This window comes from Macaca nemestrina, chromosome 15, assembly GCF_043159975.1.
Source record: "Macaca nemestrina isolate mMacNem1 chromosome 15, mMacNem.hap1, whole genome shotgun sequence".
Taxonomy (NCBI): Eukaryota; Metazoa; Chordata; class Mammalia; order Primates; family Cercopithecidae; genus Macaca; species Macaca nemestrina.
This window is the reverse complement of record NC_092139.1, coordinates 11,299,903-11,326,861: the sequence shown is the minus strand read 5'-3', so window position 1 is coordinate 11,326,861 and position 26,959 is coordinate 11,299,903. Positions and strand designations below refer to the sequence as shown.

At 41.9% G+C, this 26,959-nt stretch overlaps 1 protein-coding gene across 3 annotated transcripts in view; it reads left to right on the top strand.

Annotated features, from left to right (window-relative positions):
• The window catches only part of LOC105470656 (teashirt zinc finger homeobox 2), a 503,687-nt gene extending 480,571 nt beyond the window's left edge, over window positions 1-23,116 (top strand). For 2 of the 3 annotated variants that reach the window (XM_011722837.3, XM_011722836.3), the window contains exon 3: window positions 20,615-22,463. In XM_011722837.3, coding sequence (XP_011721139.1) covers window positions 20,615-20,616 — 2 coding nt within the window. In that variant the 3' untranslated portion in view covers window positions 20,617-22,463. Of the gene's footprint in view, window positions 1-20,614 lie in introns of all 3 variants that reach the window. The other variant, XM_011722835.3, reaches the window with a different exon arrangement.
• Window positions 23,117-26,959: the final 3,843 nt, after the last annotated feature.

Here is a 26,959-nt window from a genome sequence, read left to right as displayed (position 1 = left end):
TGACCAAATTCTCTTCCTTACCCCTCCCTCATTCCTGTTTTCCTTCATGTAGTTACATTTCTTCCCTGCTATATAAACCCCTTATTTCTTGTCAGTTGGAGAGATAGATGAGATTGACCTCCCATCTCCTGAGCTGCAGCACCTGATTAAAGCCTTTTTCTCTGGCAATACTTGTTGTCTCAGTGGCTGGCTTTATGTGTGGCGAACAGTAGGACCTACACCAAATCCCTGGCATTTCAGTAATGATGCCCACACCTGCACCACTCAGTCCCATCACCCTGTTTATGGTCTTCACAGAACTCACCTCATCTGACATGGTCTTGATGTCTTGTTTGCTCATTGTCTTCTCCTCCCTCTGGAATGCAAACTTGCCAGAGGCAGAGGTCCTATCTGTCTTGTTCCTTGCTGTGTCCTCTGTATCAAAGCGGTACCCAGTCATGGGCCTGAAGCAAATGCTTCCCCAATATTTACTGAAGGAATCTGTGTTCACTGTTAAGTCAAGAGCAAAAAAATAGACAAAGTTTTGCTACTTCACCTGGTCTAGTGGTCATCAGGCATTATTATTTCATAAATGTATACTAATAATTTTAGTAGCAGTTGAATGTTTTTCAAATAAAATCTTCTACAGTACCCAGCATATAAAACAGATGAATATAACGTTGTTTTGCTTCAAATGAGAGTAAGAAGTTCCAAAAAGACTCAGACACACACTCCTGCATGCCCTTGCCGGAAATTTCTACATCCCCTTCTCTTCTGAGAAGCTCTTCTAAAGTCCTTCTTCTGGTCTAAAATTAACATCTGAGATTACTCTTCTTCGTTAACTACTTCGTGGTTACCAGGAAGCTAGTTCTGCTCAGTAAGAGATGTAAGTTATGAAGGTGACAATTTCCAACAAACCCTTTTTTAAACATCCAGGGGATTTTTCTTTCCCAAACACTTTGGTAAACCTATTCAAAACTAAATTCTAAAAGAGCTATGGCCCAGGAGCAGTGGCTCACGCCTGTAATCCCAACACTTTGGGAGGCCAAGAAAGGCAGATCACTTGAGGTCAGGAGTTCGAGACCAGCCTGGCCAACATAAAGAAACCCTGTCTCTACTAAACAAACAAACAAACAAAAAATAGCAGGGCATGGTGGTGGGCGCCTGTAATCTCAGCTACTTGGGAGGTCGAGGTAGAAGAATCACTTGAACCTGGGAGGCCTACGTTGCAGTGAGCCAAGATTGTCCCACTGTACTCCAGCCTGGGTGACACTGCAAAACCCTATCTCAAACACAAAACAAAACAAAAATTCATGTTCTTATAAGGACACCAGTCAGATTGGATTAGGGCCCATCTTAACAGCCTCATGTTTACTTAATTACTTCTTTAAAGATTCTGTGTCCAGGCAGTCACATTCAGAGGTGCTGGGGCTTAGGGCTTCAACATAAGAATTCGGTGGGCACGTAATTCATACCCACAACACTGGCCTCCACACTGTTGGTCAATAAAGCTTTTGTTTTTATTCCTTTACCTTCCTGACTGCCTCCCTGCCCCGGCCCTGGCTTCAGAAGGAGCAGCTTGTAGCTATGGGAACCTTCCACAGAAGCTTCCCATTAACTTCATTTAGCTTCATTTATGGCTATGCTTGGGAGGACTGAACGTTTTCTAGTAAATGTTATAAGGAAAGCGTTTAAAATACATATCATAGCTGCCCAACAGCTGATTTGGGGGTGGAGGAAAGCCGCCTTGAATTACTTTGAGAAAGCAAGCCTGGTTCCATGTTTTTGCAGTGCACAAATAGGATGGCAGAACACGTGCTTGGGAGCCCCCACCAGGAGGCCGCACAGTCCAGCGGTTAAGGCGCAGGGGTGATGGGAGCAAGCAAAAAGGCATCCAAATCCAGGTTCCACCTCTAATAACCATAGTGACCCCAACCACTTCTGGTCCCATGAGCCAGTTCACCCTTCTGCGTAATGGTCCTGCTGATCACCCCCATCTCCCTTTTGTTATGAGGGCCTCTCTGTTCATGTAAAATGCCTCACACAGCGCCTGGTATAAGGCAAGTCCACAATAACTGATAACATCTATTGTTGTTATCACTGAAATGCAAATAAAATAACAGACTCCAGGAACTCGAAGGTCTTGTACAATCAGACCACTTTGGCTCTAGATTGTACATAAGTCTTGCTGCCTTTATACACAGTGGTGAGCTGCACTTCTAGAATAAATATTTGTGTGTGCTTGTGAAGGAATTTAGTCTATCTAGAAATGCAGTTTTAGGATTGGGTGCAGTGGCTCATGCCTGTAATCTTAGCACTTTGGGTACAGACAGGAGAATCACATGAGCCCATGAGCCCAGGAGTTTGAGACTAGCCTGGGCAACATAGAGAGACCCCTGTCTTGAAAGAGAGAAAGAGACAGGAAGGAAGGAGGGAAGGAAGGAAGGAGGGAAGGAAAGAAGGAAGGAAGGAAGGAAGGAAGGAAGGAAGGAAGGAAGGAAGGAAGGAAGGAAGGTAGGTTGGCTTAGGGGGTAGGGAGAAGAAAGAAAGAGAGAAGGAAGCAAGGAATGTCATAGAATTATACAAGTTATGTGTTCTACCATGTCTCTGAAAGAAGGATTAACTGATTAAATGGTAGAAATTAGTGAATAAATGAATCCTATCTGAGAGCAGTAGTTCTCAATCTTGGCAGTGCATTAAAATCCCCTGAGGAACCTTTAAAAACCCCAGTGCCCAAGTCATACCCCAGACGAGTCAAGGCAAAACCTCGAGGAGTAGGGCCCAGGCATCCACAGGTGACTCCCACCTGGAGCACCGCCGGGTGGCAGAATCTGCTTAGAGGCGGGAGCCTCAGCCGGGCATCTCTGAGTCACTTATTAGGGGTGAACTTGGTCAAGTTGCTTAACATCTCTGAGCCTTGGTTTCCTCCTCTGTCTTGAGGATTAAATGAGACATAATTGGTAAAACACAGGGTCCCGGTCGACAATGGACCAAGGTGATGAATAGCAGGTGTTTCCCGTTATTATCGTCATCATTGCCATCCAGTGTGTAAGCCTGAGCCTCCATGTCACCACCTGCAAAATGGTAGGGGAGAAAGGATGCCTGCAGCCCCTTTACTTTCATTCTGATGGTTCTATCAAGGTAGAGCAATGGGCCAAGTCATCAGAAAAGTTCACCTGTCTTCACCAAGTGACACCCATGGACCAGGCACCACGGTGGCAACTCTGGAAACTGTTGCACAAACAGTCCCACCTCTGCTCTCCTAGAACCTGAATGCTAGTGAGGAGACGTGTCAAACAGTGCTCGCCCAGACCAATATATTATTCATGACGACAAGAGGGATCTAAGAGAGAGGAAATCTGGGGACTTCATCTGGATCCCAGGAGAAGAAAAGATCTTTCTGAGGATGAGCTCTTTAAGCCATGGAGTGAATGTGGAGTAGGAACTGTCTAGGCGGAGTTGTGAGAAGGGCCCTTCTGGCAGGATAGAACAGGAGCAAAGGCTGTGAGGAGGGAAGGAGCTTGGATTTTTTTTTCTAAGAGACAAATTCTCTCTCATTGCCCAGGCTGGAGTGCAGTGGTACAACCATGGCTCACTGCAGCCTCCACCTCCCAGCTCAAGTGATTCTCCTACCTCAGCCTCCCAAGTAACTGGAACTATAGGTGCACACCACCAGGTCCAGCTAACTTTTTTACTCTTTACTTTTTGTAGAGACAGGGTCTTGCTATGTTGCCCAGGCTGATGTCAAATTCCTGGGTTCAAGAGTCCTCCTGCCTCTGCTTCCCAGAGTGCTGGGATTACAGGTGTCAGCCACCAAGCCCAGTCAGTATTTTTCTTTCTAAGAGACAGAGTCTCACTCTGTGGCCCAGTCTGGAGAGTAACGGTGTGGTTACTGCTCACTGCAGGCTCAAACTCCTGGGCTCAAATGATCCTCCTGCCGCAGCCTCCCAAGGCACTGGGATTACAGGCATGAGCCACCACGCTCAGCTTAGAGGTAGACATATTTGGGGTGCTTTTGCTTAAAACATAGATACTTGAACTTTTAAAAGCATTGTTTTTTCTTAGAGCATCCTGGGCAATTAGGTTCCCCATAACGAACTTCAGGAAGGGCTGATGGAGCCCAGTGAGGCCAGGGTTGGGCTCCAGACAAATCTTGATTTCATTCCAGCTTCACTGGGAAATGGGTGTGTGAATGGAGGGGACAATTTAACCTCCCAAAACTTCATCCATAAGGAGAAAGTAGTAACTCATATTTTGCCACTCATTTGTAAAGATTGATAATTATCGATAATAATCAAATTGGTAAAGGGAAATAGTTATTACTTTTGTGTGTGTGTGTGTGTGAGATGGAGTCTCGCTCTGTCACCCAGGCTGGATTGCAATGGCGTGATCTCGGCTCACTGCAAACTCTGCCTCCTGGGTTCAAGTGATTCTCCTGTCTCAGCCTCCTGAGAAGCTAGGACTACAGGTGCCTGCCACTACAGCCGACTAATTTTTGTATTTTTAGAAAAGACGAGGTTTCTCCATGTTGGTCAGGCTGGTCTTGGACTCCTGACCTCAATTGAGTCACCTGCCTCGGCCTTCCAAATTGGTAGAACTGTAGGCGTGAGCTACCGCGCCCAGCCAGAAATAGTTATTACTATGAAGCAGCAGGGTACATTGGTGACAGAAACCTGAGTTCAAATCCCAGCTCTGCTACTTCCCAGGCATGTGCCTTTGGTCCTGGTACTTAGATCTCTGACCCTCAGTTTTCTGATCTCTAAAAAAGAAAAAGGAGTTTATAAGAGCTCTCTTTATGGGACTATTATAACAATTAAACAAAACAAAAGCAGTCAAGCTTCAGGCAAAAAATGGAAACGCAGTAAATGAAAACTACCATTAAAATGAATGCAAACTCTTCTTAGAAAGGAGGAGGGTTTGGTTGAATTTTCTTTTATTATTATTTTTTTTTTTTTGAGACGGAGTCTCGCTCTATCACCCAGGCTGGAATGCAGTGGCACGATCTCGGCTCACTCTAAGCTCCGCCTCCCGGGGTCATGCCATTCTCCTGCCTCAGCCTCCTGAGTAGCTGGGACTATAGGCACCCACCCCACGCCCAGCTAATTTTTTTTTTTTTTTTTTTTTTTTGAGACGGAGTCTCACGCTGTTGCCCAGGCTGGAGTGCAGTGGCGCGATCTCGGCTCACTGCAAGCTCCGCCTCCCGGGTTCCCGCCATTCTCCTGCCTCAGCCTCCTGAGTAGCTGGGACTACAGGCGCCCGCCACCGCGCCCGGCTAATTTTTTTGTATTTTTAGTAGAGACGGGGTTTCACTGTGGTCTCGATCTCCTGACCTTGTGATCCGCCCGCCTCGGCCTCCCAAAGTGCTGGGATTACAGGCTTGAGCCACCGCGCCCGGCCCCAGCTAATGTTTTGTATTTTTAGTAGAGATGGGGTTTCACTGTGTTAGCCAGGGTGGTCTCAATCTCCTGACCTCATGATCCGCCCGCCTCGGCCTCCCAAAGTGCTGGGATTACAGGCGTGAGCCACCGCGCCCAGACGGGTTTGGCTGGATTATTTAAGTGTGTGTTCCAATCCACCAACCCTCTTTTCCAGTGTAGACACAACCACAAACATTGTTACCATGAGCTTAGACATAGAATCACAGTGGTTAAAAAAAAAAAACAAAAAAAAAAAACAAAAAAAAAAACACTGTAATCCCAGCACTTTGGGAGGCTCAAGGCAGGTGAATCATGAGGGTCAGGAGTTTGAGACTAGTCTGACCAAGACGGTGAAACCCCGTCTCTACTAAAAATACATAAATTAGCTGGGCATGGTGGCGCATGCCTGTAATCCCAGCTACTCGGGAGGCTGAGGCAGGAGAATCACTTGAAGCCGGGAGGCAGAGGTTGCAGTGAGCCGAGATGGTGCCATTGCACTCCAGACTGGGCGACAGAGCAAGACTCTGTCTTCGAAAAAAAAAGAAAAAAGAAAGAAAGAAAAAAAAGCAAGTCTACCTTGTTTATTTCCATACTCGGAGGGCATACTGTTCTTACTAAATGCCAGCAACTCACATTCTAGGCAGCAGTAAAGTCCCGTAGCTGTGTCCATGCAGTGCCTCTCGTCGGGTTGTAAGTTAGCTGCAATAAATAACATTTGGCTCTGCACTCCACTTAGAGAAGATGGGTTCACTGTGAATCATGTTGTTGGCGGTTTGGACTTGAAGCTGTCCAGGTTGTTTATGGTGGTGTTTGCCAGCATGTAGACCTCTTTCAAACAATTTAAGTGCTCTTTTGGAGTATATGTATGTGGCTCAATAAAAATGGGTACAGGAAGATTGCCTCCTTTCTCTCTTCTATGGCCATACCCCCAAAAGCAACCATATATGACAATTGTCAAGTGTTACGTATAATTGCTCAACATGAAATTATAATTAACGCTGAAGCCACCAGGGACGTTTTCTCTCTCCACTGTCAGGATGTTGTCCTGATCTTTGCCACCCTTTTCATCTATCTTTTGAAAGGATGGCAGCAGCTGGGTAGTTTTTCAATCCTTATCATTTTGCATTATATAGCTTTACTGAGCAATGTGCCTCTGGAAGATTCTAGTTAGTTTCATTGACAGCAGTAAATACTGGTTAGAGAACAGGCTTTGAAGTCAGGCAGACCTAAGCCCAAAGGCTGGCTCTCCCACTTGCTAACTGTCTGATCTTGATTACATTTCTTAGCCAATCCAAGCCTCTTTCTTCTCATCAACAAATAGAGACAATGAAATCTACTGTCAGGTAATTTTGAGGAAGGCAGAGCTTCTAATAAGCACTTAATAAAATGGTAGATATTATGACTGTTTTCTGCTTTCTTCTTAATATCCACATCAAATGTTTTCAAATGCTATTTTCTCCTTTTTTATAAAAAGGGAAAACTTTTCTTAGCTTCCCCATCTGAATTGACAACTGATTTCTTTTCAACATTTGCTTAATGCAGCAACGAAAGAGCTTTTCACCTTCATTTTTTAAATTTCCAGAAGGAAAGAGTGGTCTATTTTCCAAGACCTGATGACTACTTATTTCTAACACATAAGCAGAATTTTATACATGTATTTTTAATTTATTCTACATCTCATTCCACAGCAGTTTTAAGATACTGTACTGTATGCAATGCAGCAAAATTATAAAAGAAATAGAAATCATTAAAGAAATCTACATTTCGGCCGGGTGTGGTGGCTCATGCCTGTAACCCCAGCACTTTGGGAGGCCGAGGCGGGTGGATCACAAGGTCAGGAGATCGAGACCATCCTGGCTAACACGGTGAAACCCTGTCTCTACTAAAAATACAAAAAATTAGCCGGGCATGGTGGCGGGCGCCTGTAGTCCCAGGTACTCGGGAGGCTGAGGCAGGAGAATGGCGTGAACCCGGGAGGCGGACCTTGCAGTGAGCCGAGATTGTGCCACTGCACTCCAGCCCGGGGAACAGAGCAAGACTCCTTCTAAAAAAAAAAAAAAAAAAGAAAGAAAGAAAGAAAAAAAATAAATCTACATTTCGTTAAGCACTTATTGAATGCCAGGCAACATTTGTGAAAACTACTATAATATTATTATCCTGATTTTGCTGATGTGGAAACTGAGATTCCGAAGAGGTAAGTTATGTCCCCCAATATCACACAGCTAGTAAATGGCAGAGCTAAACTATTAACACATATACCAAAGGAAAATGTAAAGAGAATATGAGAAGAAGTTTACAGGTATAGACTGCAGCCTTAGGAGGCTACACAATTACTGAAGTTGGGCCACCAATTTGACTCTGAGCTTCCTGGTAGCGAAAGCAAGAATGCAAACATGATCCATCCCAAGAATCACCTTTGCATGAGGATATGTTTGCCAGGCTTTAAAAGCGAGCAACATCTTCTGTAACACATCATGTCTGGAAGAGATTTATGGCATAACTTTTGTGACATAGTCAAATGCAACAGAGACAATAGGAGGTTCCCATGATAGAACAAAATATTTAAAACTAAAAGAAACCATTCTTTCTGTAAAAGAAAAAAGAAAAAAAAAAAAAAAACACCACTCCTTCCTGCAAAAATGTTTTACTTAACACTGGGCTCCATCTCTTTTTTATAATTATTCAATCCAAGTTTTGTCAAAGCATCATACTGAGAAGAGCTTCATGTTAAAAAGCTAGTGGAGGGGGGTGGGGTAGATAGCAGAGAATGCCTGTCTGATCATTTTTATTTAGATTGACATACCTTTGATTATAATTAGGGATAACTGTTCAGCAGTTAAGACTCCATAATCCCATCGTTAGTTGTCAAGAGATTTTCATAGGGCAAACTCTCCTGCCATTTCTTTCATTTCTGTTTCTCAACTACTTGGGTAGCCTGCAGTTGAAGAGTGTGCGCTATGGAAAAGAATCTGCTGCCATTGAAATCTTCTAAGCTGACACACAATTAAGGACACAAATGAAACCTCCACTTCTGGGAGGCCCCGCGTCTTCTTGCCTGACATTTTTGTTGTTGCTGTTCTCCAAGATGTCGCCCTGTTTCTGCTGGTTGCATTCAACAGCCATTTTGCACACCCTGGTGAAGAGATCTTAAACCATTTCAGGGGATGCCCATAAAGTAGGCCAAAAGGGGACTTGCCGTAAAAATATTTCCAACTTGCCCCCTCCATTAGACATGCAAAGTTGATGATATAAGATAGAGGTCAGTTTAGATGTTTTCTCTGGCATCGATTATGAAAAAAAAAACACACACACACACACACATAAAAATAACTCTCCTCCAACTTGAAAACTGAAGGCAGTGGGTTGTCTGATTTGTGTCATGAAACATACATCATGCATTTGAGACACATGGCTGATTTATTGCAGATTGTGCTTTAAAAGAGGAAGTTCAGAAGCTGGGATTTTCCAGTGTGGCAATTATGACCTGAATGCTATCTATATTTAAATGTCCCAAGCCGACTATCATGATCAATAAGTGTATTGTCCCCTTATTCTTCAAGGGTCTGATGAAGTACCCATTTGACAAGGAATGAATGGTCTCATCAGTACAGATCCAACTCAACGTCGGGAACAGTTAGCTTGGCAGTTAAAACTAAAGGCTCTGAAATGAATATTATGTGTGTGTGTATATATATACACACACACATATATATATATACACATATGTATATATTTTAATTGAATGTTATAATATTCAGTTTCACTTATAATTATTCAGATAGGTGACTTCAAGTCTCTAAACCTACAGAGGTTTTTTCTCTGTAATATTGGATACCTTGTTGGATTGTTTTAATAATTAACAGAAATAATGCATATGTGGTGATCAAAATTGACAGTCACAGCCGGATGCAGTGGCTCATGCCTGCAATCCCAACACTTTGGGAGGCTGAGGTGAGTGGATCACTTGAGGTCAGAAGTTCAAGACCAGCCTGGCCAACATGGTGAAACCCCATCTCTACTAAAAATACATAAATTAGCTGGGCGTGGTGGTGCACGCCTGTAGTCCCAGCTACTTGGGAGGCTGAGGCATGAGAATTGCTTGAACACGGGAGGTGTATGTTGCAGTGAGCCGAGATCACGCCACTGCACTCCAGCCTGAGTGATAGAAGTGAGACTCTGTCAAAAAAAGAAGGAGGGAAGGAAAGAGGGAAGGAAGGAAGGAAGGAAGGAAGGAAGGAAGGAAGGAAGGAAGGAAGGAAGGAAGGAGGGAGGGAGGGAGGGAGGGAGGGAGGGAGGGAGGGAGGGAGGGAGGCAGGCATAACCCAGATGTTACTGATATATAACTGTTAAATGTTTTCATTAACTCAACCTTTCTGAGGTTTGATAGAAGAAGAAAAAAAGAGTCCCTCTTGCCATTTGGAAACTCAGCCACTTTGTTCTATCTGGTTTATTTTGTGACCTCCCTTTCCAAGAGCAATTAGTCTCAGTCTCTGTTGTCAATGCTGGGAAAAGTACATGGAAGAAAGGAATTAAGGAAAGGCAACACATCAGAAAACGTTTTCAAATAGTATCCACCTACCCACCTGAAGCTGTGTCTGGCATATCAAAAGGATTCAATATATTTAAGCAATTACCTGTATTTTATTCACTCCAAGAATTGAAACTTGTCCACTGACGTTGAAGGGTTTCCTCACACAGAGATTGCTCTTAGGAAAAATTAAATGAAACGCTAATAATGAAATTCAGCAATGTAGATAAGCCAATTTGGATTTCCAAATTGTAATTCCATTTGAAAAATAATCACTACAGGTTTCTCTCAGGATTACGCCACTAAACATCATGTGTCTCCACTGTTCCTTTGCTTCCTTGTCACAGTCTTTTTAAAATAATAACACTTGGCCAAGCGCAGTGGCTCATGCCTGTAATCCCAGCACTTTGGGAGGCCGGGGTGGGCAGATCACTTGAGGCCAGGAGTTCAAGAATCAGCCTGGCCAAAATAGTGAAACCCGCCTCCTAAAAATACAAAAATTAGTCAGGCGTGGTGGCAGCCACCTGTAATCCCAGCTACTCAGGAGGCTAAGACAGGAGAATCACTTGAACCCGGGAGGCGGAGGTTACAGTGAGCGGAGATCGTGCCACTGCATTCCAGCCTGGATGATAGAGCAAAACTCTGTCTCAAAAATAAAATTAAAATAAAATAAAATAAAATAAAATACTAAATATACTTTTTTTTCATTTTCAACTAAACAACTTTAAGAAGCCCTAAATTAGGAGTCAGGTGTTCTGACCTATCATTGAATCACCCTGAGAGCAAGTCATTTAAACTCCCTCTTCTTCAACTTATCTTTGGGGTACTGATATTTATCCAATATATTTCAAAAGACAACGTGTATGAATGGTCTTTGAAAAAAATGTAAATTGCTTCAAAATGACAGACGAAATTATTCTTTGAACTTGAAAGCACCAAATAGATGACAAAGCTTCTGGAGCCCGCTCGTGTTTCCCTGGGCTATTTTTCCAGTCTCTTCTCTTTCCATGCTGTAACTTGTTTCTTTCATAGAATCAGAGAAGTAGGATTCTAGGTACATCTATTTTTTTTTTCTTTCGTATTGTTTTGTGATAAATACTTTAAAACCCTTAGTGGTTTCCATGTTAGAAAAGATAGGCTTCCAATTAGTGTCTTTAGAACTTCATTCTTTCAACAAGTATTTATCAAGTACCCACTCTGTGACAGACACTGGGTTTTATGCCTGGGACTGTGCTGTGATCAAACTCTCACCTTCCTGGAGTTTACACAGGCAGGCGCTAAACTAAAAAGTATATATGTGATGATGTGCTTATAAGCTGCAATAAGTCTTATAGGACACCATAAAAGGTTCATGCAAGATGATAACAAAAGAATGTAGTCAAGTCCTATGGGTAAGAGAAGACTTCTTTGAGAAAGCACCATTTGAACTGAGACTTCAAGGATGAAAAGGTGCTGGCCAAACAGAGTGGGAAGAAGAGCATGCTAGGCAGAGGGAGCAGCACCTGCAAAGACCGTGAGGCCAGTGTTCTCGGGATATATCATCAAGTGGCACAGGGACCCAGGTGAAGGCAGAGAGATGGCAAGGCCAGATCAAGCAGGACATTAACACAAGTTTCTCTTTTTTACAAGTGCCATAGACACTTTTTTTTTTTTTCTTTTTGAGACGGAGTTTCGCTCTTGTTGCCCAGGCTGGAGTACAATGGCGCGATCTCGGCTCACTATAACCTCCGTCTCCCGATTCAAGCGATTCTCCTGCCTCAGCCTCCCGAGAAGATGGTATTACAGGCATGGGCCACCACACCCCGCTAATTTTGTATTTTTAGTAGACACTGGGTTTCTCCATGTTGGTCAGGCTGGTCTCAAACTCCCCACCTCAGCCTCCCAATGTGCTGAGATTACAGGTGTGAGCCATCGCACCTGGCCAGGCCATTGCTGGATTCTAAGCTGGAATTTGAAGTGACCCCTTCAACTTAATTTAAGATTTTATAAGCTCACTTTGTTTGCTATATGGAAAGTTATCAGAAGGACACCAAGTGGACTAAAGCAGCCCAGTGAGCGAGTACCACAGCCATCCAGGGTAGAGAGGCACAGAACCGAATTGTGTGCATCATTGCAGGTGGCCGTGGAAATACAGTTTGGAGGGATTTTATGACTAGGGTCGGGGTGAGCCATTGGATGCGAGGGAGGAGTGAGGGCACAGTCAGAGATGACCCAACTTTCTGGCTGGAAAAATTGAGTCATATGAGGTTCCATTTCCTGTGAAGAGGAACATGGAGGGGAACAGAATAGGGATGGGGGAGCGCAAGCACCCTGTTTCAGGAAAGGGTTTATTGAAGTAGTTGTGAGATCTTCACAGAGAGATGCCAAGAAGCCAGTTGGATGTTCAGATCTGGAACTCACAGTCATCAGCACGCAGATGATATTTCAAGTTTAAGAACTGGAAGATGATGCTTAGAAAGAGCTCGTAGGGAACAGAGGTTCTCCGCCTTTGCAGACTCACTGTTGACATTTTAGGACAAGCATTTTATAACTTCCTTTTACTATCCTGAAATAAAATTTCTAGATCAGGTGGCCAGCCTACACACAAACTGCAAAAAGGAATCGTCTAATAAAAAAGAAAGGGGCCTGGCACGGTGACTCACACCTATAATCCCAGCACTTTGGGAGGCCCAGGCGGGTGGATCACGTCAGATCAGGAGTTCGAGACCAGTCTGGCCAACGTAGTGAAACCCCATCTCTACTAAAATCACAAAAATTAGCCAGGCGTGGTGGTGTGTGCCTGTAATCCCAGCTGCTCGGTAGGCTGAGGCAGGAGAATCACTTGAACCCGGGAGGCGGAGATTGCAGTGAGCCAAGATCGTGCCACTGCACTCCAGCCTGGGCAACAGGGTGAGACTCTGCCTCAATTTAAAAAAAAAAAAAAAAAAAGGAGAAAATTGAGGCACAAAAATTCACCAGAACAGAGCTTCTCAAATTCGAGCGTGTACAAAAATCACCCGAACATCCTATTAAAATGCAGATTCCAAACCAGCAGCTTGGGGTGGGCCCTGTAGTCTGCACATCTGACGATCTCTAGGTGATCCCAATACTGCTGTTATGTGGACCACCCTCAGAGTAACAGCATCCTAGAAGATGTAATGAGACAGTCAGATGTGTGCCATAGGTAGACTCACCGTGAACATGTCAGTGGCAAATGCAGAGCAATATGGGTGGATTGAATGGGCGTCCTGAGGATCATGAACAGTAATACAAAGGTGACTTGATTTTCTAAAATGGCAAATAACTCTCATTACATTCCAAATAAAGCAAAGTACAGGTTCTCTTTGTCAGATAAGCTTTACTTCTGGAAATTACAGTGTGTGTTAAACTGTGCAGAAAAGACTTTGTGTTTATGTGTAAAACAGAGTTAAGTTCTAGCCTCAGATAATTGTGAAAAGGTTTTGAACCAAAGACAATTTTGTCCTCTACCCCCAATGGGCATTTGACAATGTCTAGACACAAGTTCAGTTGTCACAACTCAGGAGAAAAGCAGATGCTGCTGGCATGGAGTGGGTAGAGGCCAGGGATGCGGCTGGATATCTACAATGCACAGACAGGCAGCCCCCACTTATGTATCTTGCTGAAAATATTAACAGTGCCAAGTCAGAGAAAAACTGGCTTGCAGAGATATTTTCAGAAATGGTACAGACTGACAGCAATGGCTCACACCTATAATCCCAACACTTTGGGAGGACGAGGTGGGAGGATCACTTGAGCCCAGGAGTTGAAGACCAGCACGGGCAACATAACCCAGGTTTGTTTTTTTTGTTTCGTTTTGTTTTGTTTTTGAGACAGAGTTTCACTCTTGTTGCCCAGGCTCACTGCAACCTCCACCTGCTGGGTTCAAATGATTCTCCTGCCTCAGCCTCCTGAGTAGCTGGGATTACAGGCGCCTGCCACTAAGACTGGCTAATTTTTGTATTTTTAGTAGAGACGGGGTTTCTCCAGGTTGGCCAGGTTGGTCTTGAACTCCTGACCTCAGGTGATCCACCTGCCTCAGCCTCCCAAAGTGCTAGAGACTCCATCTCTACAAAAAAAATTTAAAAATTAACCTAGTGTGGTGGCATGTGTCTGTAGTACCAGCTACTCAGGTGGCTGAATCAGGAGGTTCACTTGAGCCCAGGAGATCAAGGCTGCAGTGAACTATGATTGTGCCACTGCACTCCAGCCTGAATGACAGAGCAAGACCCTACCTTCTAAAAAAAAAAAAAAAATGAAAAAAATAAAAAATGAGTGCAAGATGAGGGACGACACCACCTTGTGTGAAACTGTCTCACACATTACAAAGTGCCTCACGTTCCCAGCCCCTAACCACTAAATGCCAGCAGTGCCCCCTTTTATCAACCACAAGACATGCCCTAAAAATAGGAGCGTTGCATAAGAACAACAGCAGAGAGTGAAGAGAGAGGGGGGTCGGCAGGATGGAGCAACAGCAAGAAGAGCAGGAGCCAGCCACAATGCTATGCCAGGGCATGAGAAAGGCTGGCATGGCCAAATTAAAACATATGTCATTCTACGCATCTGTTGGTGACTCTGTAATTAATACAAAAATAATTACATCTCTTTGCCTGGCTCTCCCTCACCAACTACTTAATGAACACTGCCAAGAACTTTTTAGATACGTAATTAAATTTTTTATTTATTTCCATTTTATTTTTATAGTAGTAGCTCAATATAGTAGAAAAAAAAAATGCAGCAGCAAAGCCCAGCCTCAACTACCATTTGAAAGGCAACTAACCGTATCCACTTCCTTTTTTTCTCAATCTGTTCCATGCAATTCATTCTGAACAACAGGAAATAATAGCAACAGCTCTCTTATTCTCCTTCCCTTCATTTTTCAGTTTTAATTATCTGCCAGGATCTCCTCTTTGGACACAGAGAGAAACCAGGATTTTTCTTTTCTTTTAATATAAGAGATAATTTGGCTGGGCACGGTGGCTTACGCCTGTAATCCCAACACTTTGGGAGGTCAAGGCAAGAGGATTTCTTGAGTTCAGGAGTTCGAGACCAGCCTGGGCAACATGGCGAAACCCCGTCTCTACAAAAAATATAGAAAAAATTAGCCGGGTGTGGTCCCAGCTTTTCAGGAGGCTGAGGTGGGAGGATTACCTGAGCCCAGGAGGCAGAGGTTGCAGTGAGCCAAGATCATGCCACTATACTCAAGGCTGGGCAACAGAGTGAGACCCTGTCTCAAAAAAATAGAAAAAGAAAAAAATATATTTTTTAAAAATAATAATGTGTTGTCCCAAAGTGGTCCAAGATTCGGATCTTCTCTTTACCCTTCTTCAGGTATAAGAACACTGACCTTTCCAAAAGCCCACCACTTCCATCAGTCACGCTGGGATCCAGGAGACTTCTCCAATAGAAATACCCCCATAGATAAGTTTCATAAAAGACATTGGTATCTGAAATTTAAAAGTAACTATACTCAGACAATGGCCGTCTGCAGTGGCTCACGCCTGTTATCCCAGCACTTTCGGAGGCCAAGGTGGGTGGATCACCTGAGGTCGGGAGTTCGAGACCAGCCTGACCACCATGGAGAAACCTTCGTCTCTACTAAAAATACAAAATTAGCTAGGCATGGTGGCACATGCCTGTAATCCCAGCTACTCGGGAGGCTGAGGCAGGAGAATTGCTTGAACCCGGGGGCGGAAGTTGCAGTGAGCCAAGATATGGCGCCATTGCACTGCAGCCTGGGCGACAGAGCGAAACTCCGTCTCAAAAAAAAAAAAAAGTAACTATACTCAGATATTCTTGGAAAAACACCTCTAAATCACTAATAATGTCAATGTTCAGTGCTTAAAAACATTACCAAAGTATTACAATAAACATTACCAAAGTATTACTTCTTATATACAAGTATATCAGCAGCAGTGGCTGAAGAGACAAGAATGGCCACAGGCCCAACATCTTTACATCTCTTAACCCTCTGTTTCCTAGGTTGAAAGTGTAGAAATTATGATCTCCTGCACTGCAGCATTGTGAAGTTGACACGAGGTGAAGCAATGTCACATTTCACTGCAACAGGATCCTTTCATGCTGAGATCCAGAAAAGCCAGATAACCTGAGTCAAGAATCACAGAAAGTCAATAACAAAATCAGGGCTGAGGTCTCGAGAACTAGAAAACTTCCTTGGTTTTCGCACAGGAATCTATCATGTGTGCTTATTTCACATTGCATTCCTGTATCAAAACATCTCATGTCCACCATAACTATATACACCTATTACGTACCCACAAAAATTAAAAATAGGGCTGGACATGGTGGCTCATGCCTGTAATCCCAGCACTTTGGGAGGCCAAGGCGGGGAGAATGGCTTGAACCCAGGAGTTCAAGACCAGCCTGGGCAACATGGCGAAACCCTGTCTCTACAAAAAATACAAAAGAATTAACTGGGTGTGCTGGTGCACACCGGTGGTTCCAACTTTTCAGGAGGCTGAGGTGGGAGGATCACCTGAGCCCAGGAGGCTCTACAAAATATAAAACTTAGCTGGGCATGGTGACACACCTGTAGTCCCAGCTACTCAGCAGGCTGACGTGGGAGGATGGATTGAGCCCAGGAGATCGAGGCTGTAGTAAGCTGTGATTGCACCACTGCACACTAGACTGGGTGACAGAACAAAACCCTGTCCCCCACCTCCCCAACCCACAAACAAAACAAAACAGATTTTTAATTAAAAAATTGAAAAACAAATAGAATCTGTCATGAAGGTATTTTTCAGCAAACAACACTCAGGTATATTTGTGAATCTTAAATAGGAAAGAAAAGAGTTATCAAATAAACCTGGCAAGTACTGGGTTAAGTAAAGACACACTATGTTCGGTTTGGTTTTAATTGCAGGACTTCTCAGAGTCTTTAATATGTTAATGTGTGTTGTAAATTTCCAAGACAGGAACTATAATAAAATCATTGTTTTCTTTCTCCTTGCTTTCATTCTCAGGACAAACTTTGCCCTAAAAGAAACCCAGTTAGAAAAGTCTGGGTGTTGATCTAATCTGGAGCCACTTCAAGGACGTGATAATAAAACAAAGTTCCATGAAATTGGTGTCACATTGATATCATGGTCAAAGAGGAGAAAATGACGGCCTCCAGTAGGCCTGGTGTGAAACAGTCCTCCAGCCAGGACTTCACTCTTGTTTCACAGTGTAATGCCATTGCAGTTTCCAAAAGTCCACCAATTTCTGGCCTCCACTTTTTCTTGGACCCATCTCTCTTCTTCCAACCACATGATCATCCTCCTTTAAGTTTCTAGACCTGCCAGAGGATCTCAACCAATTCAAAACAAAGATCGCCAGGGGCCCTTTTTCTCTCGAGTGCACATCTAATGTCAAAGGGAAATGGTTCTCTCCACTGATGGTGATCAAGGCGTTCACCTGTAATCTAGGTAGGGTGGTGCCTGTCATGAGCTTGGAAGCTTCAGAGTAGGAAGGACTAAATTTAAAGCCATCCTCTGCTTTTTATTAGCTGTGAACACTAGGACAAGTCACTTACTTTTATCTCTCTCTTTTTTTTTTCTTTTTTTTTTTTTTTTGTTGTTGTTGTTGTTGAGACAGAGTCTCGCTCTGTTGCCCAAGCTGGAGTGCAGTGGTACAACCTCAGATCACTACAACCTCCGCCTCCCAGGTTCAAGCAATTCTCATGCCTCAACCTCCCAAGTAGCTGGAATTATAGAAGTGCACCTCCATGCCCGGCTAATTTTTGTATTTTTAGTAGAGACAAAGTTTCGCTATGTGTACCAGGCTGGTCTTGATCTCGTAACCTCATGTGATCTACCCGTAACCTCATGTGATCTACCCGCCTTTGCCTCCCAAGGTGCTGGGATTACAGGCATGCACCACCATGCTCAGCCTTTATCTCTCATTTTTAAAATGAATTTGTTTCAAGAGTTAACAGTAATGTGTATAAAGTGACTGGAATTTGGTAGATACATAATAACTGGTTGCTAGAATTCCAATCATACTATTCCTTACCAAGAAATAGTTTGAAATGTCTGTTATGATTATCTTGTGCATAATTTCTCTACACATATCAAATATCATCTGATTTTCAATTTGTCTTTATCCTTCCACTAGAAATTTGGAAGCTTTCCTTTTCTAAAAAGACTAATTATATTTAGGTTTAATGTTTTTTCTCACTAAAATGAACACTGCCACTAAATAACAAGATGTAAACAAGAAACTGCACTCAGATTGGGCTGAAAGAAATTGCATACTTTCCGCACAGTAATCCAGAGCAAAATTCTTGGAAAGAAAAATCACCCTGTTACTAAGTAGCACTTCTCTACCACAAAAATGTTCCTATCTTTTGACAGGAATTCCACGCTTAAGAATTTAAGCCTATGAAAATATTCCAGCACACAGAAAAGCCTGGAACACAAAGATGTTCATCATAGTGTTGTGTATTGTTGAATAAAAATTGCAAACATTAAATGCCCAATATTACATTATCATAGTATCGTAAACTATTATAATGGATGTGATAGAACTTCTACAGCTGTTTATGCTGGTGCTTTCCAGTGAAAAACTACCTCCAGACAGGTGCATCATACAGTCAGCAAATATAACTATGTAAACCTAACGAAATGCATGGGACGGCCAGACACAGTGGCTCACACCTGTAATCCCAGCACTTTAGGAGGCTGAGGCAGGCGGATCACCTGAGGTCAGGAGTTCAACACTAGCCTGGCCAACATGGTGAAACCCCGTCTCTGCTAAAAATACAAAAATTAGCTGAGCATGGTGATGCATGTCTGTAATCCCAGCTACTCGGGAGGCTGAAGCAGAATTACTTGAACCCAAGAGGCGGAAGTTGTAGTGAACCAAGATCGTGCCACTGCACTTCAGCTTAGGTGACAGAGCGAGGCTCCGACTCAAAAAAAAAAAAAAAAAAAAGCATGGGGAAAGAAAAGACTAGAAGGAAATACAGCAGAATGTGAATGAGATCTTTAAGCCTGGTATGACCATAGGTTAATGGTTTTCTTTTTTTCCCAAAAAACTTTATAGTGAAAAATCATACATTATGTATTTTAATTTCTAATTGCAGTAAAATACACATAACGTAAAATTTATCATTTTCACTATTAAGTGTACAGTTGAGTGGCTTTAAGTACATTCAGATTGTTGTGCAAACCTAACAATATCCATCTACAGAATTTTTCATCTTACAAAAGATGAAACTGAAACTGTGTTCAGAGTGAACAAGAATTCTTATTTCTTTTCCCATCTCATCCCCAGCCCCTGGCAACCACCATTCCTCTTTCTGTTTCTATGAGTTTGACTACCACCAGATACGTTATATAGTTATAACCATATAGTATTTTTCTTTTTGTGACTGGTTTGTTTTCACTTAGCATAATGTTCTCAGGATTCACCCCTGTTGTAGAATGTGTCAGAATTTCTTCCATTCCTAGGGCTAATATTCCATTGCATGTACGTACGTATCACATTTGCTTATCCACTCATCCGCTGGACACTTGGGTTGTTTCTGAGTTTTGGCTATTGTGAATAATGTTGCTATGAACATGGGTGTTCAAATATTCCTTCCACACATTATATTTAAAATATTATTTTTTTCTTTTTTTTCTTTTTTTTTTTTTTGAGACGGAGTCTTGCTCTGTCGCCCAGGCTGGAGTGCAGTGGCCGGATCTCAGCTCACTGCAAGCTCCGCCTCCCGGGTTCACGCCATTCTCCTGCCTCAGCCTCCCGAGTAGCTGGGACTACAGGCGCCCGCCACCTCGCCCGGCTAGTTTTTTGTATCTTTTAGTAGAGACGGGGTTTCACCGGGTTAGCCAGGATAGTCTTGATCTCCTGACCTCGTCATCCGCCCGTCTCGGCCTCCCAAAGTGCTGGGATTACAGGCTTGAACCACCGCACCCGGCCTATTTTTTTTTTCTTAATTTAAAGTTGCAACGTTTTGGCCAGTCTAGGTGGCTCACGCCTGTAATCTCAGCACCTTGAGAGGCTGAGGTGGGAGGACTGCTTGAACCCAGGAATCTGAGACCAGCCTGGGCAACACAGGCTCTACAAAATAAAAACTAAACCTACTCAGGCATGATGGAGTGTGCCCGTCGTTCCAGTCACTCAGGAGGTTGAGGTAGGAGGATCACTTGAGCCTGGGAGGTCGAGGCTGTAGTAAGCCGTGATGATGCCACTGCACAAGTATAGTGACAGAGTGAGATTCTGTCTTAAAAGGAAAAGAAAAAGAAAATTGCAACTTTCATTTTAGATACAAAGGGTACATATGCAGTTTGTTGCCTGGGAATATTGCGTGATACTGAGCTGTGGGGTATGGATCTCATCACCCAGGCAGTGAGCATAGTACCTGATAGGTAGTTTTTCAACCCATTTCCTCCTTCCTCCCTCCCCCGCCCCAGTAGTCCCTAGTGTCTCTTGTTCCCGTGTTTACATCCGTGTGTGCTCAGTGTTTAGCTCCCACTTATGAGTGAGAACATACGGTATTTAAATAGTTTTTGCTCGAAGTTGACTCCTCCTTTTCATGTTCCACGGTCTTGTTATATAACTATGACTTTACTCAGAACATTCGGACAAATAAAGTAGTGGAGGTGGGCAAGGTGATCACTCCGGGGAAAAATCACCTGGGCTACACCTCAGAAAATAATGCATCTTTCTGTTGTTCTGATTCCCATTACAGGACGAATGCCTTAGTTTCCACTTTCCAGCCTGGATCCCCTCACACTGAACCCTTCTTCGCTGCACCATCCTGCTTCTGACATTGAACTCATTGAACTCCTCCTGACACCCTGGCTCCAAGAAGACTGCCAAAAAAAAAAAAAAAAAAAAAAAAATCACCCCAGCCATTTCTCTTCATCCTCACTAACAATTTGGTAATGAAGTATTGATTTCCACTTCTCTGCTTATGGGCGATATTAGATTTTCATTGATAAACTGCAATGGGGCTGTCTCGTCTCCACAGTACCCTTTTCACTGTCACAAGAAAACAAAGTGCCACCGAAGAAAAGTAATGACTGAGAACATTGATGTACTTATTTTGTCAGTTTGTAACAGGAAAGTGGGGGGGAGTATAAGTCTTCATAGTTTAATGTCCAAGTGGGCTGCACTAGATGTAGACACTTGGAGGCTTACTTTTCATGGTAATGTCCATTTCCTATTTATAACCCCTCTGGGAACGTTTGTCTAAAGGAAATGTTTCTGTTCAGTGTAACAATTACGGTTGCACCTGGATTGCCCAGTCCTGCCCCTGCACTAGGGGGCCATTAATCACTGCAAAGTAGAAGAATTATTGAGTTAAACCAGAGTTTGAGCCAAGAAAACCCCTGAACAATGTTCATCTTCTGTGAAACTTGTTCAAATAGTTAAGCTTAACCATGTTGCTGCCAAAGACTTTTCCTATGCAGTGGTGAGGCACCTTGATCATCATCATTATCTTGATTGGTTTAAAAAAATAGTTTTAAGCACACACCACTGTCATATGAGAACTGCAAATTGGGAGAACTGGTGAAATGCAGAATCTGAGAGAATGCGAGAAGATGAGATCACTGCAGGGTACAAAGTTCTGCAGCAGTCTTTTCTGGTAATCCCTTTCTGCAGAACCTGATGTTTATGGGCTCTAAAACGCAGCTTAGCTTAAGAAGCAACAGAAAGCATGAAATAGGGTGTCCATTTTAAATGTGTTCCTGCAACTTTTTTCATTAAAACTTTGAGGGCCCAATTTTAATTTGTGGAATATTCCCGTTAATAATGAGATCTAATTAAGACATCCATTAAAAGCCCGTTAAAGTTAATTTAACGTAAAAATTCCAATAGAACTGTATTAGATTTTCTCCATTAAATTAACGTTATGGATTTTTAACGGATGTCTTAATTATACGTTATTATTAACGGGAATACTGTATTACACAGATTAAAATCAGGTCCTAAGTCAACTTGGAAAAGCTAAGAGCATGTTTTAATATTAAAAGTCTTGCATACCTAGTGCACAGTTTGGAGACGCAAGGATAGATCTGTTTACTCTAGTTGAACATTTTCTATACAATTGAAAGCAACCTATAATAGATAAATCCATCATTGCATTTAAACAATGAATTTCCTTATTCTCAAAGGACAAATAAGTCTGGATTATGTGGTAAATTGCTACTCAGCTATGGTGAAATATTTATACTATTCCAGGCACAACACTAGGAACTATATGATTCTGAAACAAAAGGAATATTTTCTGTTGTTGCTTTAATTACCAAGGTTATTTTTTTTTTAAATCTCAACACTGACAAAATGAAACCAAATATCTCTTCCTCACCATTTCTCAAAGAGGCTGCCTGTTGGAATTGTTTTGGGAATTTTGACATGATCCCTAAATTCAACATTGGGATTAAAAAAAAAAAAAAAAAAACCTTCTTATTTACCTCCTAGGGAAAGTGTTGCCCTTATGCCACATATAATAGCAAATTGCTTTTTTTATGGCATGCATAACCTAGATGGGAAAAAATATGGCGCTTCAGGGAAGGAGGGAAAAAGTAAATGAAGTTCCAGGAATGTCATTCTGAAGTAATGAGGCATGGACAGAAAATATACCCCTCACATCATCGGATTGAGATGGCAGTCGAAATAGCTTCATTGAAGTGTCAGCACTCATCCATCAATCAATCACCCACAAGGAAAAATAGCAACAGTACAACCGGGCGGCTTTTATGGGATTTACTCTTGGGCATAGGGAATAGCGGCTCAAATGTAGTTCTGACATGAAAAGCAAGGTGCTGATATTATTTTTTATGATGGGAGGATCATAAAGTGAATTGAGAACAGTGAGGTCTGTCTTTGCTTAACCTATTCAACCAGAAATGAATGGAGCTCGACTGGAAAGGAACAGTCTTCGGATGGGTTAAGATTGAAGGGTGGACTGGACTCTACTGAGCACCGTCCTTCAACAAGGAAATTCTATTAAAGGAAAATCAATGCATTAGCATTGGGGTTCTTGAAGCTGTTAAAAATTGTCTGCTCCAATCCAGGGTTATTAGGCCAAAGTTACATAATTCACATCTCACTGCAACCATCCAAAAGCAGATTCTCAAGCCCTTGCTCCAATGGGGGGAGGAGATCAATACAATTCCCAATTCCATGGAAATTGTTTCCCTTCTAAGAAAGAAAAAATAAACCATCTGCTTCAACATATAATCGATATGGTTTTGTTAGCGCAATTTCTATGGTGGGATGGGGTGGGAGGTGAGATTCAAAAATATTGATAAATTTGGTAAGACTGGTAAATTGCCGCCAGGCAACCATGCATGTCACTGCTGAGGGATGGCTGCTAAGGTTCACCTTAGAAAACAAGATCTGGGCTGGCACTGGGGCATACACTTGGCTCTCAGCATATTCCTAGAGGCCAGGCCTCTCTTCATTTGGCCAGCCCTCTGAGGCTTCTAGAAACTTCTTTCTGGTGGAAAAAAACTAAATAACATAAACTCAGGAGAATGTCTTTATCCACCTTCATACCACTGCTTTCTTTTCCCTGAATAAAAGACAGTTCTGATAAGTGAGAACTTTAGAATTGGAAAGGATGATGTGCAAATATAATGCAAATTACCCTCAAGTATCTCCATTCTGCCACCACCTCTTGGTACCAGTAAGAAGGAGAGATCGCCTTTTCTTCCCCATCCGTCCTTGCAGCTAAGACCACCAGCCACCTGCAAATTGAGATGCCCATTTAAAAATGTATATGTCAACATTTAAATGTTATGTATTTGGCCTTATTTTGTAGTTCAGCAAATTCTCCAAATACACAGCATGTTACAAAGCACTGGTGGCACAGGGAACAACAGGAAATGATATTTATTTAGCAAATTCATTTAACAAATATTGTTGGACACCTGTTATGTGTGACACTGTCCTAGGCACTGTGGGATAACAACAGTAAACACTTCACACAACAGCCTGGCCTTCCTGTTGTTTTACAAGAGCTCCTAAAGATAGCTGATACCAAGACACTTGAGGGACACAGTTCATGTAGAACTAAAATATTAGTATTTCAGAATAAGGATTTTTTTTTTCCTAAAAAGCATACAGAGAGGAAATAGCTTAAAAATAGGTCAAGACCTAAAAACAGAATATGTAATCATGAAATAAATTGGATAACCCAGATAGTCCCCACAGAATTTCTTTCAGGTCACAGATTTCTTAAAACTCACCCCTAAAATGTGCCTGCTTGGTTGTTTGAATCTTGCATAATTAATGTCACAGGCACAAGCCGCTGAACTTAGTTGAGATGGAGAAAACAAACAAATGCAATGACATATCTGAGAAGCATTTATGTAACTCTGGTTAAGTGGTGAGGAGGGGTGTGTGAAGACAGTGTGCATGCCTATGTGTGTGTATTCATATATATGTGTATACATATGAATTTCACTGTTATTTTCCAGGGTCTATGGACAATGTGGCAGTAAGAATCTATGATGTTCTGAAACTTTTCACAGTAAATCCAAAGATTACAGACCTTACAAGGTGCTTGCATTCTGTTGCTTTTCCATCTGTCACTTCTCAGGTTATTTGACTGTGTTCAAACCTTCTTTTCTTTTTCGTTGAGTTTCATTTTTTAAGCTTGTTAAATGCTTTTGTTTAAAAAAAAAAAAAAACCCAAATGTCATTTTTCACATTATCCTCTCTTCTCTGCAACAAGGATAGTAAGATGTAGATGAATGCAAAAATAATAACAACAATACGGAAATATATTAAAGGCTTTAAAATATGCACATATGTACTTCTAAAGAGCAATAACGGTAGTATCTATTTCGAAGATACATTAGGCAAAAAAGAAATCAAAACTGAAATTTTCGTGTATTTTTCCCCTTGTAAGATGCTAAAATGCTAATTTCATTTTCTCCTTTCCTCTATGTGGCACTTTCTCAAAATATCTATGAAATACTTTTAGACAAAGATTGAGCTGGAGAAAGAGATACAAATCTCCATCCCCCTAGACAGAGAGACATGTTTCCATTGTAGGAAGGCATTAAACATTTTGAAACTTGTGAATCATCTTTAGAATTTCTACTGGGGAATTTTACCTCTTCATCCGAAGTAAAAGCCACTTATCTCCTTTGGTTCCCAGTGACAGATTCAGAGGCATACGCGGATATACAATTTTCAGGCTCTAGTTAATCTTCTTCCAATAGTTACGAACAATGGGCTAACGGGCGTGGGTGTTTCTCCAAAAATTATTCATGCACAAGGCAGCCCAAAGCTTCAGGGAAAACTAGAAATGTGTTATGGATTAGAATAGGACTGTTTTAAAATGCTAGGACCAGGTGGAACGCTATTTCTGCAACAGGACTCTGTCCATTTCCTTTGGAACAATATATTCCAAGTAAAATGGCTCTTCCAAGGAATGGCACCCTGACTTGACACCCTTCGGTATACAAATTATTTTACCAAGAGCCATGATTATTATTAAGGCCTTTTAAAATACAGGCTGTTTGAAAAAAGACATTAAATATTCACAGCCCTTTGTATCATGTTTAATGCTTAAAACAGCTTTTAGAAGTACAAGTGATAACTTTTTGGTAAGAAACCCCAGGAGAAGTCAAAAAATTTGAACAAAGGCATTACAAAAAAAAAAAAAAAAAATCTAACCACTCCATTCAACTCTTTCGGAAAATAAATTTCAATGTGTTCAATGAATTGTCTTGAACCTGAAACCTGAAACATTTGGATATCAGTCCCCTGCCAGTAGCTAATATTAACAGAATGTGAACAATCATACAATTATGTCTCAAATGTGAAGACTTTGTATGGTAATATTTTCACTTTCTAAATGACCCCTATAACATTCAGGAATTATAGATGTGTATCTATGTTTTTTAAGTGCAGAAAGTTCAACCAGTCTTCAGAGAAGTAACAGTGATGTCCATTGTGCATTGAAATAAATACAAACATTCCAGTTTTGCAATACAATACTCGAGCTTTCGAACACATCAGATGCTAGAATGTGTAATGCAAGTCAAAAAAGCTGACATACAAAACAATTCCCATTTGGCTCAGGGTTCCTAAATGTCACAATATCTTGGGTTACAATACACTTTTTGATCTCCTGATGATGTCCTTCTAATCCCTTCTGACTTTGATTCCTAACAGCCAGGCACTGTTAGCATGAATCATAAACTTCCAAACCCCTTTAAAATCAAGAAGCTAGCTGATCATACAGCCTTTTTAATGGCCGACCAGTTCTTGTTCTCCAAAGCTTTTGCACCTTTTTGGGAAACCTGACATCAAACACATTTATGTCATCTATTTGCTCCCTTGCATTAACTCTAGATTTTTTTTTTTTTAAATTCTTTTAGAAAGGGCAGGGGGGAAGTGGGTCAGAGCGAGTTTCAAGAATCACATTCATCCTTGCTCTGAAGGAAAGCGTTTACTTGCCAGCAAAGAAAGGCAAACACATTTTTATATTCAGAAAGCAGACCGGTCATTTTCAAAGAAAAATGACTGCAACCATACCTGTAGAATGTTTCTGTGCAAACGCACTAATTTTCTATCACCTGCATGCTGTATATAATACATTTGCCTGTATACTAGGAAGAAAACCCAGGCTGTTTTCCCCGAGTACAATGCCGCTTGGATGGCTGGGAGCGTAAGCCTTCCATGCATTTGTATAGTGTACATATTTGTATATACTAACTATATCGCCATGTATGAACACAGATTTTGTTATATTTGCTTGTTTCTGTTTCCTACCAAACTGGCCCACAATGGGGATTCTTTTGTATAGAAAAAATATGCTTGTAATTTTTTCCTGGTCATTCTCTTTTCAATAGCTTATGAAAGAATTAGATCTGAGTTTACAAAGAAACTATAAGAACCAAGTTTGTCTGTCTGCATGAGTCCCGTCCAATTGCTGGATCTAGGGAGGAACCAACGTCCTAATTCAGAGTTTTCCTTTTACAGGCATGCTTTACCCCCGTGGGAAAACTGCACACTCATCCATGTAGAATTATTCTCTTTGTATTTTATCTAATAGTGCCTGAAAATTTTT